The 19,711-nt window shown below is 40.9% G+C and overlaps 1 protein-coding gene across 2 annotated transcripts in view; it reads left to right on the top strand.

Moving 5' to 3' along the window:
* AFF2 (ALF transcription elongation factor 2) overlaps positions 1–19,457 on the top strand; it is a 502,493-nt gene extending 483,036 nt beyond the window's left edge. For both annotated transcript variants that reach the window (XM_007992918.3, XM_007992917.3), the window contains exons 16-20: positions 1,872–1,943; positions 2,300–2,393; positions 4,672–4,724; positions 11,350–11,540; positions 15,206–19,457. In XM_007992918.3, the coding sequence (XP_007991109.1) occupies positions 1,872–1,943; positions 2,300–2,393; positions 4,672–4,724; positions 11,350–11,540; positions 15,206–15,327 (532 nt within the window). In that variant the 3' untranslated portion in view covers positions 15,328–19,457. The remainder of the gene's footprint in view (positions 1–1,871; positions 1,944–2,299; positions 2,394–4,671; positions 4,725–11,349; positions 11,541–15,205) is intronic.
* The last annotated feature ends 254 nt before the right edge of the window (positions 19,458–19,711 follow it).

Here is a 19,711-nt window from a genome sequence, read left to right as displayed (position 1 = left end):
AAAAAGCATGATTTATGTTTTATTATATGCTATTTTACTTCCCGTAGAAGTTTATTTCAATGAAACCTGAAAGTCAGTGGAGAATTTACAAGCATTCACTTTAAAGTCAGTGCCTTTAAACTTTATTTTGAGGTAATTGTAGATGCACATGCAGTTGTAAGAACTAATACAGAGAGTTCCTGTGTACCCTTCACCTAGTCTGCCCCAATGGGAACATCTTGCTTAACTATATTACAGTATCACAGCCTGAATGTTGACATTGATACACTCCAAAGACTTCATTCAGATTCAACTAGTTTTGTTTTGTTTTGTTTCCAACTTCACCATTTTTGCATGTACCCGTTTATGTCTTCTCTATTTTTTACTTTTTTTTATACTTTCTGTAAATTACATGTGTGTATAATATTTTTTAATGAGAGGAATTTCAGTTTGGAATAAAATGAGTTAAAGCAACTAGGTCTTCTGGTCCATTTAAGCAATTGAAACTCCACTATCAAGTCACTTCAAATCTGGTTGCAATTAGAGGGTGAGTGTAATATGAACATAGTTTTTAGTACTGCAATATTATGTTGAAGAAATTTTTATTACTCTCTCCCCGACAGTATGCTGGCTACAGAGAGACAGCCCCATTTTCTTCATTCAAGTAATTGTAGTTGCTCTGAGCTCTGGGAATCTGCAATAGAAATGTATTTGTGAAAACAAGTGGGGCATCACAATGACTTGACATTTCAGTGATCCAACTGTCAAAGAAAGCTAGATTTATTACATAATAAAAAATTCCTTTGCTTAATATTGCAACAAAAGAAGGGGCCCACATTAAATGTACAAGTGCCTTTCCTGGAAAATGTTCACTCAACACAACTAGAGCAATAACCAGGAGAGCAAGGCGGCTAGAATGCTGCGGAGGCCAAGTCTCAGGGGGTAAGCCTAGGCTCCCCAGTGTTCTGTGGGGGAAGGCTGCTGAAAGTGAGGAGTCAGGCATGCCAGCTCAGTGGCCCTGCAGACTTTCCATAGCCTTCTTATAAATGAGAATTTTCAACTTCCTTCTGCCACACTGAACTCCATTACTTATTCTACCACAAATACCTGTGAAATTGCATTAAAGCTCAGACAATGATTTTATGCAATGAATTGATTTTTAAGAGTCTAAATGCCCTGAATGGAATGTACTTGACTAGAAGAAAAAAAAAAAAGGGAACTACTCAACCTTTTATCACCCCAGTGCAGAACGGTAACAATTAAGGAGAATAGAAAGACAAAATATACGAGCATCATAAATTAAGGGTGCTTAGACCTTAAAATGCTGTGAAATCGACCTTCATTTAAAAACAAAAACAAAAAAACACTTTCAATAGGAATATATTCAAAACCTGAGCCATTAGAAAAGACCTTTTAACTGTGTGATTGAGGTCTCCCTATGCTCATGTCAGACATAGTTGTATATTATTTACCTAATCTGTCATAAACTGAACTGAAACTGACATTCTTGTCCACCTCTCATTGTAAACCAATCATGTCGTTTAGCTACAGTGTGCCTAGAAACAGTATTTTACCAGCATTTAGACACACACACGCGCACACACACACACACACACACTCACAGTAATTCCATAGCATTGTCCTAAGGCTCATGATTTCACTGCCTTCTTCAGAGTTGAACTCTGTATTTCACATGAGTCCTCTTATGACGTTTTGATCCCGATTTTGTGTGTGTTTTTGGGGAAGCATGCTTTTGCCCACATGCACCAGTAGGTCCTCCTGCTCAGAGCAAATGTGGGAGTAACTCATTCAGGCAATCAGACTACCAATGATTTTGGGCATTTCTGAAGGGTAATACAGATTCCACTTTAGCTTTTTCTTTCTCTTCAAAGGTATGCAATGAGGCTGAAGAACTTTGCAAGTCCCTTGGCTTCGGATGGGGACAAAAAGCTAGCAGTACTATGGTGAGTCCCATGGAGGCCACAAGAAAATTGCTGAAATGTCATAGAAGGATTTGAAAACTCTAGATCAACTTAAGCTGCTTACCCCAGATCATTACTCTTGTTTTCCATTAAACTATTAAAGGATAACTAATGGATTTCTTCAGTCGCTGACTAAACATTTACTCTCCTAATTTATACCCTTATCAAAATGGAATTTTAACGCTTGCCCCTTCCCTCTTTAGAATTTCTTTATTTACTTATGTTTCTCAATCTAACCATAGGAGAGTAACTGCAAATTGTGAATCAGCATTCTTCTTAACAGTTTATAAGTTTCACTAAGCACTGACATTAACAGAAGCCTTTCCTTATCACCACAGCTACCGATGTTTATCACTCCTCTATTTGAGAATGTTTAAGCTGAAGAAGGACCATGCTATGAAGTACTCCAGATCACTGATGGAATATTTTAAGGTAATCCTTATTTTGTATAATTTATAGGTACATGATGATAAAATCACTAATAAGACATGGCATGCACGTTATTGAATGTCAAATGCTGCCAAAGGCTTAATCTCTCTCCTCCCTGCTGGCCATGGCCGTTCTATCCCTCCTTAAGGGCTCAGCAAGGAGTTTATGTCTGATTTGATTCCAGGGAGAGAAGGCACGATAGTGCAATCCCCTGACTTTTTTCCAGACTCACAAATGACCCTTGACAACCTCCTGGTTGCAGTGAGGAGTATGTTACCTTTTTGCTGCTCTGTGAGGTGGGCACAACTTGTGGCTATAGGTATGGCCAGTCTTTTGTTAAATGATAGGTCAGTCCAGGAATCTCTCAGAAGTGAGAGAAGTCACTGTGGCCACCCTGGCTCTATGTGCACGTCCACACCCCTGGAAAGCCTTTGGCCATGGGGAGTCTTGGAGTGCAGTAGCTGTAATTAAAAACAACTGATTGCTTTGGTTACCAAAACAAACAAACGAAGCCATATTGTTGGGAACTGGGGCTTTTAACTTGCAAGCACAAAAAAGGCAATCTCAAAATGCAAAGCCAAAATTTGAGAATGAGCCCAGGTAAAAATTGCAAACAACAGCTTCATACTAGGCCTGATCACTGTACCCTCCAACACCAGTCATGATTTAGAGTTGGGGAGACTCAATGCTCCTTCTGTTGGGCAGATCTAAAAAGAAAAGGACATGATTTTTTTCTTTTTTTGTCAAGTGCCTGAGACTTCTTGGCTAAATCATACCAAAGTAGTTGTTTGAAATGAGCAAAATTATGGCCTTACATGAAACATACAGTGAGTGGAAGTGCACAGCTTTATGAAGATGCTGTGGCACAGTTGGGAAAAGGAGCAAGTTCCCCAGCTATTATGTGGTATGGCCATAATGCCATAAGGCTAGTATTCATGTGGGTAAACGGGAGTCACGTACAACAGGCCCTCTTCTCTTCATATGTCTACACTCTTAACTTCTGCTTTAGAAAGTTCTTTCTTGAACTTCAGTGGGCATCAGAATCCCCCAGAGGACTTTTGAAACAAGAGTGTTCTGCCCCAGTCCCCAGGTGTCTGATTCTGTAGGTCTGAGGCATGGCCCAAGAATTTGTATTGCTAATCAGTTCCCTGGTGATGCTGCTGCTGCTGTTCTTGTGATCACACTTTGAGACCCACTGATGTAATATTTGCCCTCTTTGGCCTGCCCTATATAGTTTACAGGGTATTGCAAAACTCCAAACAAATATTAAATAATTCATTCATCTAGGAGTGTGTTGAGCTCTCTTGAGATTAAAAACTGGAGTCTGCAGAATGCACCTTAGGTGTGGGTCTACAAAGTTCCTGAGAAGTGTTCCATTCTCATTGGACTCCCGAAAATGCTGACTCTTTCCCTGACCCTCCTTTTGTAAAGGGGGCTGGGCTGGCAGCAAAGAGGCAGAAGATGAGCATCACTGGGGATATAACTTCCGAGAGCAGGTCTGAGTCAGGCACAGTGCCACAAGAGTTGTGGCCATCTGTGCTGCTTGACCTTCCACCTGGCTAGGCCATTACAATGAGCCTGATACTTGTCCTGTAGTGGTAATGCTGAATGTCAGTTTTCCCTCTGATCCACAAGTGTGTGGTCTTGAAAATACAAGGAAACCCATCCTTTAAACCAGCCCAGTTCCATCGAGGAACAAAGGCATGTTTAGTATTCGATTGCAATGCAGCCCTGGACCAGTCACTTTGTTAAATAGGGAAGCTCTTTAGCCATGAGGGTTTCCATGTAAATATAGCAAATCAAGGTGATTCCTGAAAACAAACAAACAAACAAATGAAAATACTGCTTGGCTTTGACACATTCGTGGATTATTAGAAATGACAGCTCACTCTGCATCCCAGGGAAAAAGTTTCCAACTGGAGCTAAAGGTGAAAAGCTTACTTGTACTCTGAAGAGCTTGTTTTGCAGAATAAATTTCAGATGAGGATAATTAAACCACTTCTTGGAGAACCAAGTCTGATTTCACTGGGCCTTTTAGTGTATAAGATCTTTCATCAAGTGACTTTCATGGTCCTGATTGGAGCCCACTAATTATCCTAACCAGCTATTTTCATCGAGTGTGCGTCGTGGCGTGCTGACGTGCACATACATCCCAGCTCTGCATCCCGAAATGCTGCAATCAATATTAATGTACTCTAAATCACACTTCCATCTGTTTCTGAATTAATAAAACACAAAATAGATGTCCTTATTTCCCTTTCTCTCTCTCTCTCTCTTTTAGCAAAATGCTTCAAAAGTCGCACAGATCCCATCTCCATGGGTTGGCAATGGAAAGTAAGTATTTTGTGAAAATTGCTTTTTCATGAAGATGAATGATTCAACAGACCCCAAATATTTTGCAGTGACAAGTCAGGAGTGAAGGTCAATTCTAGAACTACAGTCATTTTTGTGCATACAAAATTCTAGCCAGGCTTTGGCTAATGGCAAGACAGAAAAGTTTAAAAAGATGTGGTTCAGAGTTATTTAACTATTTGATCTTTAAGCCAAATTATAGCCATAAAAGTATCTGCTAATAAGATGGCAAGCACCATGCCATTTTAGGGAGGCAGGATAAAGTTAACTCCACTGCGGTGATTTTTCAATGATTCATTCAATAATGAAAGACCAATGAAATATTCATTGATATATGGTAAGTGCTGTTTAATAAAACCAAAGGCATAATAGTGCTGAAAATGTGAAGCCACTTGGTCAGCCAATTATCCAAGCCTTCATGATAATTTTTATATTAATACTAAAATGCCCTAATCTAAGATAGAAAAGCACCCACTATAATGCTGATCAGAGACTCAGGGAACTCACCTGTGCCTGAGGCCTTATTTAGAGTTCTATCTGCTTCGGACAGCTCAGTCTTAGCAGCAGTGGAGTAGGGGCCCAAAAACCGTTGACCTTGTGCTGAAGCTGCCCTTGGCTTACAGGGTAAGCTAAGAGGGCCCCTTCCTGTCTCTGGGCTTGTTCTTTATCGCTAAAATGAAGGGGTTGGACCCAATGTCCTCGAAGGCCCACTGAAGAGATGTCTCTTATAGAGAGTGAGTTTGAATCCCAGTTCTGTGTCAGACGTGAAGTTAGCTAACTTGCCTGAGCATCAGTTTCTCCTCTGATTCCCAAACATCCCTCACCAGCCCAAGCCCACACCCCTCAGTGATGGGAAGAGAAACTAGATGACTGTGGACATAGACCATTTTATAACTCCAAGCTGCTTTTTCAGTTTTTCATCATTTCAAAATTCCTGCATCTCTGATCGAAATAATTTCTTCAAGAATAAAACAGTCTCTACTGCCACTTTATAAATATCTAGAAAACACACTCCAAAAGCAATGTGACAATGAACTCTACTTTGAAATCATAAAAACATTCAGTGCGAGGGAACAGATCCATTGAGAACTACACATTAACTCAATTACTGCATTGAAAGGAAGCACTGTTTAAAATGTTGAATTGGGTCTTACTCTTATATTGACGAACAAAAGGGAAAGAGTGCTTGTCTCTTAAGAGAAAAAATAAGTTCAGAAAATAAAAATAACCAGAGAAAGGCCCAGAGAAAACTGTTTTCTCTGAGCACAGAGTAAAGTAAGGGCAAGGGCAGGTAAGCAGCTATTAAAGGATCACTGGGAAAAAAATGCGGTTTTTTTGTTTGTTTTTGTTGTTGTTGTTGTTCTTGTTGTTGTTTTAATTCTGAAATGAAAGAACTCAAACACAACCTAAGCTTGTGAAGTTGCATGAAAAGCCTCCTGAAATGATTTTTAAGCAGATTTTGCATGAAGAAAGCACATGCCCTTTGGTAGGTCACAGAGCTTTTGAGTGAGGTAACTCAAAACAGTCACTCAGGGGTTATGTCTCATTCATTCAGCAAATGCTTTGCATGCATCTGCAGCACGATGGGCTGGGGATAGAAAGCTGAATTTGATATGGTCCCTGCACTCCAGAAGCACACAGTCCAGTGGAAGGAGGTCACAGGTATGAACAAGGTGCTATGGAAGCCTAGGAGAAGGAGCTTAGGCCTCCCTGCATAACCAGGAAGGGCTTCTTGTCTGCAAGCAAGATTATGGCTTGTTTCCCTGTGAATGAGGGTGGTGTCCCCCATGGAGGACTCTCACAGCACCTTCCAGGAGCAGCACCCTCTGACTTCAAACCCTCCTAGGCTGGCTAGCAATTAGGGAAGTCAGTTGCCCAGAGGTGGTTAAGGGCTCTGCAGGAAATTATATGGAGAGATGAGCAGAGGGTTGAGAACAGACATTCAGGAACTGCTTCCATGGAAGCTGGGGAAAAGAAGTGCAAAGAAGCAATTGGAAGAAGAAGCAGAAAAATCTGCTGAGTTTACAGCAGGGGCCAGGAAACTTTTTATTTAAAGCATCAGACACTATATATTTTGGGCTTTGTGCCAAGAGGTGAAACCAAGGCTACTATGAAGAAAAGTATGAGAGAACACAAATTTTCACAAAATTGTTACTGATAAGATTCAAAATATAATACCAATTATGTATAATTTTTGAAATACAAGTCTATCGGTAAGAAGAACGAAGAATGTAAAATTTTTTCATAACATTTTGCTTAATTGGCGTTCAAAGTTAGTGTCCCCTCTCAACAAATTGATTGCAAATGTTCATCTTTTGCAAACTATTCAGATCTCACAGGCTGTACAGAAACACAAGATGGGCCAGATTTGCTGACTCTTGATACAGAGTTCTGGAATCCACATTGCGCAGAGTCTAAAAAGGCTGAGCAACAATTTCGAATGTCACAGAGAGATATTAAAAAGAAAGAAGCCAGGCAAACATGGATGGCAGTACTTTGAAGTGACCTGGTGGAATGAAAAGAATGGGCTTTGGAGGAAAATGGACCTGCTATTAGATCCTGGCTTTTCAGCTCTTTAGGCTCTGTGGCCCTCAAGACGGAGCTGAACTTCTCTGAGGCCAGAAACAGTGGCAGCAGAACTTTCCCTGCAGAGTTATGGTGAGGCTTAGACAGAATATTGGTGAAGCCCTGAACTATGCTTGGCACACAGAGACTGTGCAACAAATGATGGCTGCTGCAGCTACTGTTGCCATGATTATTGTTGTAATTGTTACCTATTTAAGTTAGAAGGGATAATGATCCCGCCTCTAGAATTCCCACAGCACTTGGTTAGCACCACAGTTTTGGCACTTACCCTAGATTTCCAGAAAAGAATGTATTTTGCTCCTCTATTAGACTCTTTGCTCTTTTGCAATAAGTAGCCATCCACCCTATCATTCCCCAAGTATTTATTGAGTTCCTACCTTGTGTGAGACACTCTGCCAAGCCTTTTGTAGATATACCCCCTATCCTCATGCTATATATGCTTTTCTCCTTCTACCTTCCAGAGCACTTTATATGTAGTGGATACTAAATAAAGAATAGAAGCAAGTCATTCATTTATTCAACTGGTGTTCATTGAGAACATATATGCCAGACACTGTTCTAGATACTGAAGTATGGCACAGAGTGAAATACACAAAACAAAACAAAACAAAACAAAACTGCCCTCATCAAGGTCACATTCTGTTAAAGGAAAAAGATAACAACAAACATGTGGCATACTAGGTGATGGGAAGTGTCATGGAGAAAACTGAAACAAGGCAGGCAGGCAAAAAGGGCTGCTGAGGATAGGGGAGGGAGCAGTGGTACCATGCTGAATCTTGAGTAGGGACGTTAGAGAAGGATGATGGTAGAGCAAGCCATAACAATACTGGAGGAGTTTCTTCCAAGCAGAGGGATAGCACCTGCCTCTGAAGCAGGAGGGAGCATGCCTGACAAGTTCAAGGAACAGCAGGGCTGGGTATGGCTTAGAGGTGAGAGGATGGTGGGTTGGACCAGGGTGGCAGTGGCAGAAGTGGTGGGAAGCATGTGCTTCTGTGTGCATGCTCATTTGCATGTGTCATGGAAATATGGAGAAAAGGGTGAGATCTGCAAGTAGATAGACACAAAGAACAGGAAGGGAAACCCTACGCAGTGATGAGAGCTAAGTCAGGGTTGGAGAGCATACTGAAGTGAGTGGGCCCTGCATCAGCCCTCTTGTAGCCACAGCCACAACTTCTTAGGCAGCTTTTCATTTAATGAGCACAATGTAGTGTGCAGACATGCTCATCAGAATATGTCAAACCTTAGAGCCTAGTGTGAGAACAGTAACAATTGAAAACAGACACTTATCCTAGCTCTTCTTGCCTCCACCACTGAGTATTTAAAATAAATAAATTAGAGAATAGTAGGTGGGAAAGTCCCCAATAACCTTTCAGTGTGATAAAGTAAAAAGGGCTTTTCAAGATGTATGTGGTAAAGAGAGATGATTTGGTTTCTCTTGTGACTCCTGGACATGATTGGAGATCATTGCCTTTTCTTGCAGTCAAGAAAAGTAAGGCCGAGCAAGGAGAAGGGATATGCTCAGGGGCACACAGCAATTTTATGGCAGGGCCAGGGCTAGACTCCAGATCTCCTTGGATTCCAGTACCTCTTTCCCTGAACCCCTGAACCATGTGGTCTCTCTTTCCCTTTTTTTTTTTTTTTTTTTTTTTGGAGATGGAGTGTCACTCTGTCACCCAGGCTGGAGTGCAGTGTCTCGGCTGCAACCTCTGCCTCCTCAGATCAAGCGATTCCCCTGCTTCAGCCTCCCAAGTAGCTGGGACTACAGGCGTGTGCCACCAAACCCAGCTAATTTTTGTATTTTTAGTAGAGACAGGGTTTCACCATGTTGGCTAGGCTGGTTTTTGAACTCCTGACCTTAGGTGATCCGCCCCGCTTGGCCTCCCAAAGTACTGGGATTACAGGCATGAGCCACTGTGCCTGGCCTTTTTTTTTTTTTTTTTTTTTTTTTTTTTGACACAGCCTTGCTCTGACTCCCAGGCTGGATCACAGTTGTGCGATCTTGGCTCACTGTAGCCTCAATCTCCTGGGCTCAAGCGATCCTCTTGCTTCAGCCTCCCAAGTAGCTGCAACTAGAGGCACACGCCACATGTCTTTCTAACTTCCTTCAACATTTGTGGCACATGACAGCTTTGTCATTTTCTTTAAGAATTACAAATGAGAAAGTCTTTCTTTCTTGCCATAAATTGACTTTTAAGAGTTAATGACTGCCACTGGGGAAAAACACTAGGAAATAGCTTTTGCAACCTACCACAACAAAGAAACCCAGCTTTCACTGCCTTTTTGTCATTTCACTGTCTTCTGTGCCTAGACTCCTTAGCTTGGACATCTCCTCATCCCACTTCTACCTTAAGAATAAATCTTTCTGTCAAGAAGTAATGAAGTAGCTCAGAAATTATAAACATAGCAGGAACACTCTTGAACCCACTCACACCAGACAAGCACAGAGCAAGTGTGAGGACGAATTTGCTCCCTCAGACCAGACTAGAACATACCAGAAAATAGACTCTGTTTGCAGAAATGGTCCAACTCTCTCCTATAGCTGTAGGCACAGCCTGTGAGTCTCAAGAGCATTGCAGTTGTAATTGTTCCCAGATCTAGTCAGCAGCATTTCAGCATTTTGGTACGCTGCGATTGCTGTTTCCCCAAATCATCTGTATGTGCTGCCCATCAGGGTGCACACCTGTGCTGGGAGCCACCCTGGAAAACTAGAGTTGCCAACAATAGCAACTGGTAAGGGGGTGGGGGTGGGGCAGGAGACAGAGTTACTTGATTGTGTGATAAGGTGTGTTCAGAGGAATAAGGAAGAGATTCTTTCAAACATGCAGATTCATGGAGTCCTGAAGACATCTTCCCTCCATTTCTTTTACTCACTCATTATGTTCTGTCCTGATAAATTGATGCGTTTGCCTGGGCAGATGTTCAAAGTGTGACTGAAGGAGGATAGAGATGCAGAGGGGCACACAGACCTTGCTCCTGCACGCAGGAAGCCACCCATGCTTTAGTGACTGTTCCTGGGCAAGCCTTCAGGTTCCTTAGGTAGCCAGATCTAACCCTGGGCCCTGGAGGAAAAATGACCCCCATGCTGTATGCAGCCAGCAGGTGACTCCTTGTTGCAAGTATTAAAGAATGTAATGAAAATATGTGTCTAAACACTAGTACTCTCTGAAGTGGAAACTCTGAAGACTTCTTTTTATAAATCAGCATGCAGGTAAATAGTCAGCAATTAACAGCCCATCTCTGTAGCATGTCTTAAAGAATCCTAAAGAGAGAGAATACTACTTTTCCCAGCTTCCCAAATACTGCTCCTTGGGGGGCTGTAAGAATTGCACTTTGCTTATTGTGGTACCTGTATTTGGAGCAAACTGACATTGTGGTTTCCACGAAACACTTTGATGATAGACCAATATTGGACATCAAGTGTTTTCTAACTGCTGATAGCCATTCCAGCAGCAGGTAGAGAAATCATCATAGCTCTGAGCTATTTCTTTCTCTGAAACATCACAACACTTGTTATATGTATTCAAAGGAAGAGCTATATTTATGGGTAGAATTAATGCTGGAGAAATATCCACCCAGTCCTCTCTGGTATTTGAAGACAAAAGCAGTGGTGTGCATGGAGTCCTCGGTGGTTGTCAAAGGCAGTGGAGACTTTGGTGTTTAATGTTAGAAAGGAAGAAGAGTGGGCCTCATTCTATAGCCTGGCACTGTAGCTCTGGGTGGCCTGGTCAGATGAGGCAGGTATGGGGTGGTAATAATCTCTGTATCCACTAGAGCCTCTGGAAAAAGCTATTGTGTTGACAAAAGCTATTGCATTGACAAAAGCTATAGATGTACTGTGAGAAGAGTCAGTGGGACGTGAGAACAAGCTCCACTCTGATGGGGCTTCACATATGTACACTATGCTAAACTTCACTCCGGCAAATGACATTCTGATGAGATCCCAGAGTGATGGGGGAGGCCTAGAACCCCACTTCACTCTTTCCTACCAGCCTAACAAGGCCTGTCTCTTTCCATTCCCCAGGAACACTCCATCCCCAGTGTCTCTCAACAACGTCTCCCCCATCAACGCAATGGGGAACTGTAACAACGGCCCAGTCACCATTCCCCAGCGCATTCACCACATGGCTGCCAGCCACGTCAACATCACTAGCAATGTGTTACGGGGCTATGAACACTGGGATATGGCCGACAAACTGACAAGAGAAAACAAAGGTATGCTCATCTGTTCTAACCATATAGCTCACAGACCACGATGGAGTTAACTTCACTTTAAAGGACTTGAGTTGCACTTGGTGGCCTTATATCTTTCTGTATCTCTGATTTCCAGGACTTAGATAAGGGAAGACAGAGTTTGCTCAGGGCTGACACAGTGACCTGTTATTCCTGAAATAGTGAAAAAGCCCTGGAATTTTGTCCTCCTTTAAATCTTAAACTAATTTGAACTGTGATGTGTTTTGAATTTCACTCACTGACAAGGATCAACACAGAGAAACAGAGGCAAGACAAAAATAATGATTTACAAATTAATTATGATCCTGTTGGCTCCTGTTATTATTATTATTATTACTATTATTATTTTGAGAGGTGAGGTTGAACTAAGGCCTTCAACCTTCATTATAATTACTAGCTCCAGTTGAGTACACGATAACGCAGCTTGCATTTGGAAGCAAGGGCCAAAGTTCAGCTAGTACTTTTCACACACTGATGACTGGGATGAAGAATCAGGGTGCTGTTCATGATGACACTTGAACTTTGTTACAAAACAAATGCAAAGAGGACCCTGCTTTACCAGAGTGAATCCGCGGTCTTTGGTGATTCATGCTGACATCTGTGACCTTAGCTGTCATTGAGGATCACAACAAAGCCTCACTATCCTAATGAAGTTGGGAAGTAAAATCAAACTGCACATTTGTCCCAGCTGTTCATTTGACTTGGCTGATTCTGGCCCCGCAATCACAGACTGCTCCGCACCAGTCAAGGTGGGGACAAATGTGGGCTACCCATTACTATTGTATCGCTGAGCATGGGGAAACTATCTCATTGGAATAGGAAGGATGCAGATTTTGCAACCCAATCGTTTAAGTTTGAATCCTACCTGGGTCATGCATTACCTGGGCAACCTAGGCAAGTTAATTAAATCTGTGAGCTACTTCCTAGCTTCCATCTCTATAATGGACATAACGGTGATGATGATGGTGAAACTTTCCAGAGGGATGATAGAGATGGGTTGAATTAAATAATAGGTGTAAAGCACCTAGTATAAAATTCTGAGTTCAAGGTAGAAATTCTACAAAGATTTACTATCTTTCCTTACTACGTAATATTATGTATCTATATAACTCAAAGATTTTGTGGCTCACAAAGCACATTCCGTAGTTTAAGACCTCACCCCTCAATGCATCTGTCAGCTTACACTGATTCCTGGGAGTATCTGCATGTATTGGTTCCACAGGTTTGTGCAGCAATTTCTATATGCCAGGAAGTGCACTATTGCTTTATCATTTGTTGTCTCATTTGTCCTTATTTCATACATGAGGAAACTGAAGCTCTATGAGATTAAGAAACTCACCCATGTTATCACAGCTCTTGCTTGTTAGAAGCAGGAATCTAGAAGTATCTGATTCCAGATTCTCATCTCTTAATAGGCTACACTGCACATCTAGAGAACAAAATTAATGACAGGTCCTCAGAGACCTTTGGTGAAATCCCAAACCAGTTATCTGAGCAATGGATAATTATTAAATTGTCTACTTTTCTACACCTCTGGAAATTCAGAGACAACTGGCCTATACAACCAGAGTCATCCAAGGGTTCTAGAATTACAAGTGAAGATGGACACATCTTAAGATTTGTCTAGCATGTCTGCCTCCACTATTTCTCTCTTATTTTGTATCAGTAACTGGAGGGCAGTTCAATATTTATGGATTTCCTTTATCATTGCATCCATTTTCAAAATCTGGTTAAGTATTTCCCTCTAAATTAACTTCAGAACTTTCCAGGAGCAATGTGGTGGCTGTGCTGAGGTTAGGGTGAACTGGTGTTAATCTTGTCATTAGCACAGTGTGTCAAAGAGTTTCTAAATTCTCTGTGTCATTTTGAATGAAAACAACCCCGTCATTCTTGCATTTGGTTATGAGAGAGCAGAGAGAAAATACGTCCTGTTAATGTTGTCATTGGGGTTTTCAGTGGACTGGGGAGAGGACTAGTGTGAAATCTTCTGCTCAAAGCCTTGAGTTTCATACCTTGTCATTTCTGATCTACTTAGCTCTGGAAATTCTATTCACATCTACCTTGTCTATATAGAAGTGAGATAACTGCAGAGCTTCCCTTTTGGTTACAGCTCTGCATCGCACTGGAGACAACCGTGTATTTGCACGTGTTTTACCCAGTGGAGATGGGTGAAGTTGGTTATCCCAGTGAAAGGTCTCCACTCCTGCCTCATACTGCCCACCATGCAGCTGCAGATGACTTATTGTAGAAGGTTCTGGTGCTGAAACGAGCCAATGGCACTTATGCTGCCCCCTGGCCTTTGGTCTAGAAGCTTACCTGCCCAGCTGCTTATACTGTTCATTTGGAGCAGTTATTAAAATGGTGTCTAATTAAGAAAGCCACAGAGAGCTTTGTACAGAATACCGAGGGAACATCCTGGCTCATATGAGGCTCACATTCATTCAACAATGACTAGGTCCTTAAATATTTTCCTTAATACTATATTACATAGGAAAATATTTTAGATGCCAGAAATAATTTACTCTTTTATCAGAAGAAATTATTTTTATTGCATAGTACAGGTTAAAAAGTATCATATAATCAAATGAGGTTGACACCTAGAGAAGGATCCCATATGTTATATATAACATAAAGAATAAATGCATTGTTTGATGAAATTCCATCTCCTGAGCAATCAAGCACATGTAACCCATGCATGGAAATCACTTTCCAAGAAGGCAGGAGAGCATCCCATGTTAGGGCAGTCTCCAGTCCCATCCCCACACCCCACCCCCTGACACAGATTCCTTGCTGCCAGCCAGCACATAGATGAGGCTGCTTCCTTTGCCAGAGAGCTCTCTCATAACCAAGTGCCAGGCAAATGAATTCATACATGAAAAGGGAACACCTAGCAAGTTTTTAGAGATCATATAGTTTTTCCCACATAGTACTTCTATCCCGTAAGGCAGACATTCCAAAACTCTAGTCACGCTAGTTAGTAGTGTAGCCTCAGGGCTGCCCCCTTCCCTAAGAGAACCAAGGGAAAATCAGCTGGGCATTCTTACCACTCATGTCCTAGGTCAGGGGCAGGAAAAGCTGTTAAGTGACAAAATACTTGCAGGCCATTTTCCATCCCCAATGAAATTGGTAAGAAGACTTACAAAATCAAATTCCTCCTTGATGTTTATTTAGCTGTGGAGGCTGATGGCTACTATTAATGCCCAGATTCATGGGCCTTGTCTAGACCATGCCAAGAAAACTCAGTAAACTCGGTTCATTTAGACAAAAGGAAAAGAGGATATTTTCAATTCAGTAACACATTGAATGACAAACAGCTTGACATTAGATAGACCATGGCTCCCTACAATTTTGTGTAGAAATACCCTTTTCTAAATATAAATGTATAATCAATGAAAACATAAATTTATTACGTGCTGCAGAGTTTTTGGAGCTCACTAAAGATTAAAATAATGGGGCTTGATAAACTTGTGGAGTTTTGGTCTCCTAGTAGGCACTCTATAAATGTTTGTCGAATGAATGAAGGGACAAATGAATCACATTTCCGTTGTCCATGTGGTTGTGGTGTTGTGTGAAAGCAGCTTCTCAATGTGGTGCATATTTTCATGATATCCTATGAAGGCCTAACTGAGGACTGCTCTGCCTTTCAGAATTCTTTGGTGATCTGGACACCCTGATGGGGCCTCTGACCCAGCACAGCAGCATGACCAATCTTGTCCGCTACGTTCGCCAAGGACTGTGTTGGCTGCGCATTGATGCCCACTTGTTGTAGTGGGTGTTCTCCTATCTCTAGCATCACGACCCATCACTCTACCTCTACCAGCGCACTGATGGTCACTGGTGGAACTCCACTCATTGGGGAAAGTTCTCTTTGGTTATGTTTGTTTTTATGCTTCTTTTGTTATCTGTGAAAAACAGAAGTCATTGTAAGTTGACACTACAACTTAAGGGCAGTGTATGTTTTATTAGTCATTTTTTTTAGCATTTGATATGCAATCCTCAGATTCCACCATCTTTTTGTGCTTCATGGAATGACAGTCCCTACAATATTGTTTTAAGCCCACACTACCCAAAACAAAGAATGGGAAGCACTTGTGATAAAGACAGGCTCCTGAGAAATGCAACAAGTGGTCTTACATATACATGAGAACTTAGACACAAGGGACCATCCCCCAAACTATACTCTTACACCCAGAAAAAAACATATTTCAGAATCTATCATTAAACTTTTGTGTATTCCACAGATTCAATCTTCAGGTGAGAATTTTCATTGTCAAAACCCACTGGTTAGATGTAGCAACATCATGAAATCAAGAGTATCGAGAAAATAAATGAGCATAGCAATGCTACTCTTAAAAAGATGCTATGCCACACAACCAGAGTACTTTCTTGCTAGCATCCCTTTCCTGATTCCCTATGTTGTTAATTATAATGATAAGAAGAAAGGGTGACACTTATTTTGACAAGTTTTAGGCATCAGCTGGCATCAGTATTTTTCAACTCTATTATTTGAAGTGTAAATCCTCACCTGGGATTCTCTGTGTGCAAAACTCTCCTTTTGAGGAACAGTTTGGTTGATGCATGCTTTAGTAGCCAAAATGCTACACTCTAGACTTAGAGTTGGGAGTTAAGAGAGGTCTGGAAAGTGTCCAATAAGGAATTCACACCTCTGCCTCCTTTACAACAACAACATTTACACAGTTGGTAAGTGGGTCCATAACTGGCAGGATTTTTAAATTGTATTTTGCTCAAATCTATGGAAACAAAAATCAAAATCAAGTTATCACTACCTAGAAGTAATAATATACAGTTTTCTTCCTAGTGGCTTGAAAATCTGGACTTCCTCAATTATTATTTGCATTTTCTCTCTTATAGGGTTTCCGTTTTCTACCTTCTTTTTTCTCTTATCTGTGTTTCCTTTTCCTTTGTTTGGCTCATTAACTTTTGACTGAATTACAATTACTGATTTTATTAAAGTCCATATTATCATGAATAATTTCCATGAAAATTCCTAAGAAAACTCCAAACTCTCTAAATAGTGGTTAGCTTCTATTTTTTTTAAATGAGTCTTGGGGTAGTTTCAAAATCAGCTTCACCCTGAGATGCTTTGAAAGAGCCCTAAACATTGGGAACCATTCACCTAATCTGGAGATATTTCTCACTGGTTGTGACTACACCCTCATGATACTTTACATTCATTTTATGTCCCTAAACATCACAATGTAAATATCATTTTTGACGTTCCAGCTCACCAGAAGATTCTTACACTTGTGGTAAACACTATCCAATGCATTACTTACTGGTAATTACCTGCTGGTATATAATTCCATGTAGCCTTTAATATGCTGGGTTATCAAATTCTGTTCACTGAGTTATGACCAGATAAATAATAGATATGCACATGAAAGATGCAAACTTGTATGATTATTAAAGTAAGCCATGCAGATCCATGATAGAAACAGCAGGTGATGACTCTGCACTCTCATTGTCAAGATTAGATATATCCCCAGTTGCAAAACAGCCATACTTGAGCTGTGCTCTGGTCATCTTTGAGTTTAAGGCCCTTTGTTGTATAAGGCTGTGGAAGTTGTACTCCAATGGCTGAAGCCATATTGTTAATATGGCTGATGGGAGCATCCCAGCAGCTGAACCCAGCACTTTTTATGCTCCCACTGTGGTCGAGCTTTATGTTTACAGTCTCAGCAACAACACCTATGCATGCACACACAAAAAAATGAAACCTGAAAGAATCTTTTCTGAGCCTCTTAAAAGAGGAAAATGATAACATTAAAGACTCTGAACATCCAAGGTTGGTGTCACATATAAAAATTAAGCTGATGACTTTGCAGTGACTCAAGTTCTCTCTTTATCATGGTTTACCAGGTAGAGTGCTTGGCTATTACTATATAAGGAAGCCCACTGGCTTGACTTGTAAGTTCAACCTAAACCACAATCCTAAACCATTATGGATTTAGGAGTAGATTCTTGAAATCCCACATCCAGAAACTAGACGTTAGAATGTTGGGGCAGTTTCCCAGAAAAACAAGCATATTGCCTCATGGATGAAAGACTTGTAGTTCTAGTTTCAGTGACTTGTTATATCTACTTACATACAACAGGGAGGCAAGAGGATTCTCTGTCATCTCTGGTGACTGAGTGTAAAATATGTGCCAAGTTGGCAGCACAGTGACCAAATCTGACAATCGAGCTCTGGATCACCACTTGATTATGTAGTAGACTCATTTATAAAGCAGTTTAGGAACTAATTAAACATAGAGGATGAATTACCTTCCTATCCCTTGAGATAAGACATCTTTCGGTTTCATGATTAAGGATTGTTGCTGTTTTATAGTTGCTCTATTCATCACAGTGTAAATGGTGATGCGTGTCGTAGGTGCGCAGGTATTTGAGGGACTAAGGGATGGAGATATTCCGTCAAATGAATCTCTTCAGCATACCAGTTTGTGGGAGGGATATGAGACATGTGGATGGTAGTGAGAGATTGTGCCTCTAGATCTTGATGGAGGCTTAGTGAGACACACTTAAATAAGCACATGGAGGTTAGAGTAGAGGGCAGAGTAAAAGGAAGGTCCATCTGAGCAAGGACACCAAAAGATCTCAGCCCTGCAACTTGACCCAGGTAGGGCCACCACTACGCCTTCACTTGTCACCCAAGCTCCAACCACAGAGAGTTTGACAAGCTTGTGTTATGATGTTGACTTGGCTTTGTATTTTTAATTAACTTTGGATTTTTAGTGGTTTTGTCATATAACTGTCTGAGTTTGGTAGGTAGGATTACTTTGAAAAGGGTTTACTAGTGTGGTCCTCCGGGTAGAATTTAGCTGTAAGCATGTTGTTAGCCAGCCTGTAGACTGTTAATTACTTAATAATCTCATTGGGAAAATACTAGTAGTTTTATATTTGGATGACATAATTGGAAAAGCAGATTAGCTGCTACTACTTTTAAAAGACTTAAGGTCGGGATGCCTTTTTTTTTTTTCCATGTAAGGAAATGAAAAGATCAAAATCTTCAGGCAATAAGCAAGTTGCAAAATTAGAAACCATTGCCTAAAATATGTTTTGTTGAGTTTCCAAATGGATGAATTTTAATTTGGACATTACATCACTAAGTGCATTAGATTTTGTCTGCATTGGAAAGATACTTCTTCTAGCATATCTTTCCCAAAGATATCTAATTTGGATTCTGTTTTATGCAAATTTGCATCCCGGAGGTTGAAGTTGGAGTTTTGAGGTTGGAAAGTATTTTTGAAGGCAGAATCAATTGAGTTGTGAGGGTGAGGCCCTCACATACTTCTCAACAGACATGATAAAATTCACCTGCATGAGTTGGCAGGTGGGAAAACCAAACTGGATCACTGGGTAAGACTACTCAGTAAAGCAATGAACTGCTTGCTTAGAGAAGCATCACTATCCCCATTGAGAAAAATGTGTGGCAAGATGATACAGCTACACAGTATCAAATGAATGGGTCAATTCAGGGCCCCCAAATTTAATTCTGTGGGGAAAAAATATTGAGCCAGTTGTTAGTGTTCTGTTACACGACTGGCAGACTAAATTCTTCATCATTGTTGTTATTGTTGTTGTTTATCATTTTCACTCGCACAGCCTTATTCTCATAATTAAAATCTGATTCATTTTCTCTTTAGTGTTAGTAGACTCCAACAACAGAAGTGGCATCTGTGTATTGATAATCAGCATTTACCCTGGCAGGAGACTAATCAGATAGGCCAGTGTCAGACATTAATCCTACCGTCTGATATTTTTGGTGAAGGAAAAAGTATTAATTCTCTTTCCATCCTCCTCCTCAGAAATATAGAAGCCCTCTTTACCAATCATCACATTTTACTCTGTAATCTACCAGCTAAAAGAAAATTGCATTGTGGGGAGGGCGGAAAGGGGGTGGGGGTGGGAGTGGAGGGTGGGGAAGCCCCACAAAGCCAGCTTGCAGTTCTTGCCCCTTTTTGCTTCTGACATGAGATGTTAAAGAATTATTCATAGTGCTCACATTGCGTTAGGGGACACTGAACTGCTTTTTAGATCCATGATCAGTCATCATTCTTCTAAGAGATTGGAGCTTTGCTGTTTCATTAACTGTGCAGTGTAGACTAATGGTGTTTAATAAAAATCATTCAAAA

Source organism: Chlorocebus sabaeus, chromosome X (assembly GCF_047675955.1).
Source record: "Chlorocebus sabaeus isolate Y175 chromosome X, mChlSab1.0.hap1, whole genome shotgun sequence".
Taxonomy (NCBI): domain Eukaryota; kingdom Metazoa; phylum Chordata; class Mammalia; order Primates; family Cercopithecidae; genus Chlorocebus; species Chlorocebus sabaeus.
This window is presented reverse-complemented; position numbering and strand designations above follow the sequence as displayed.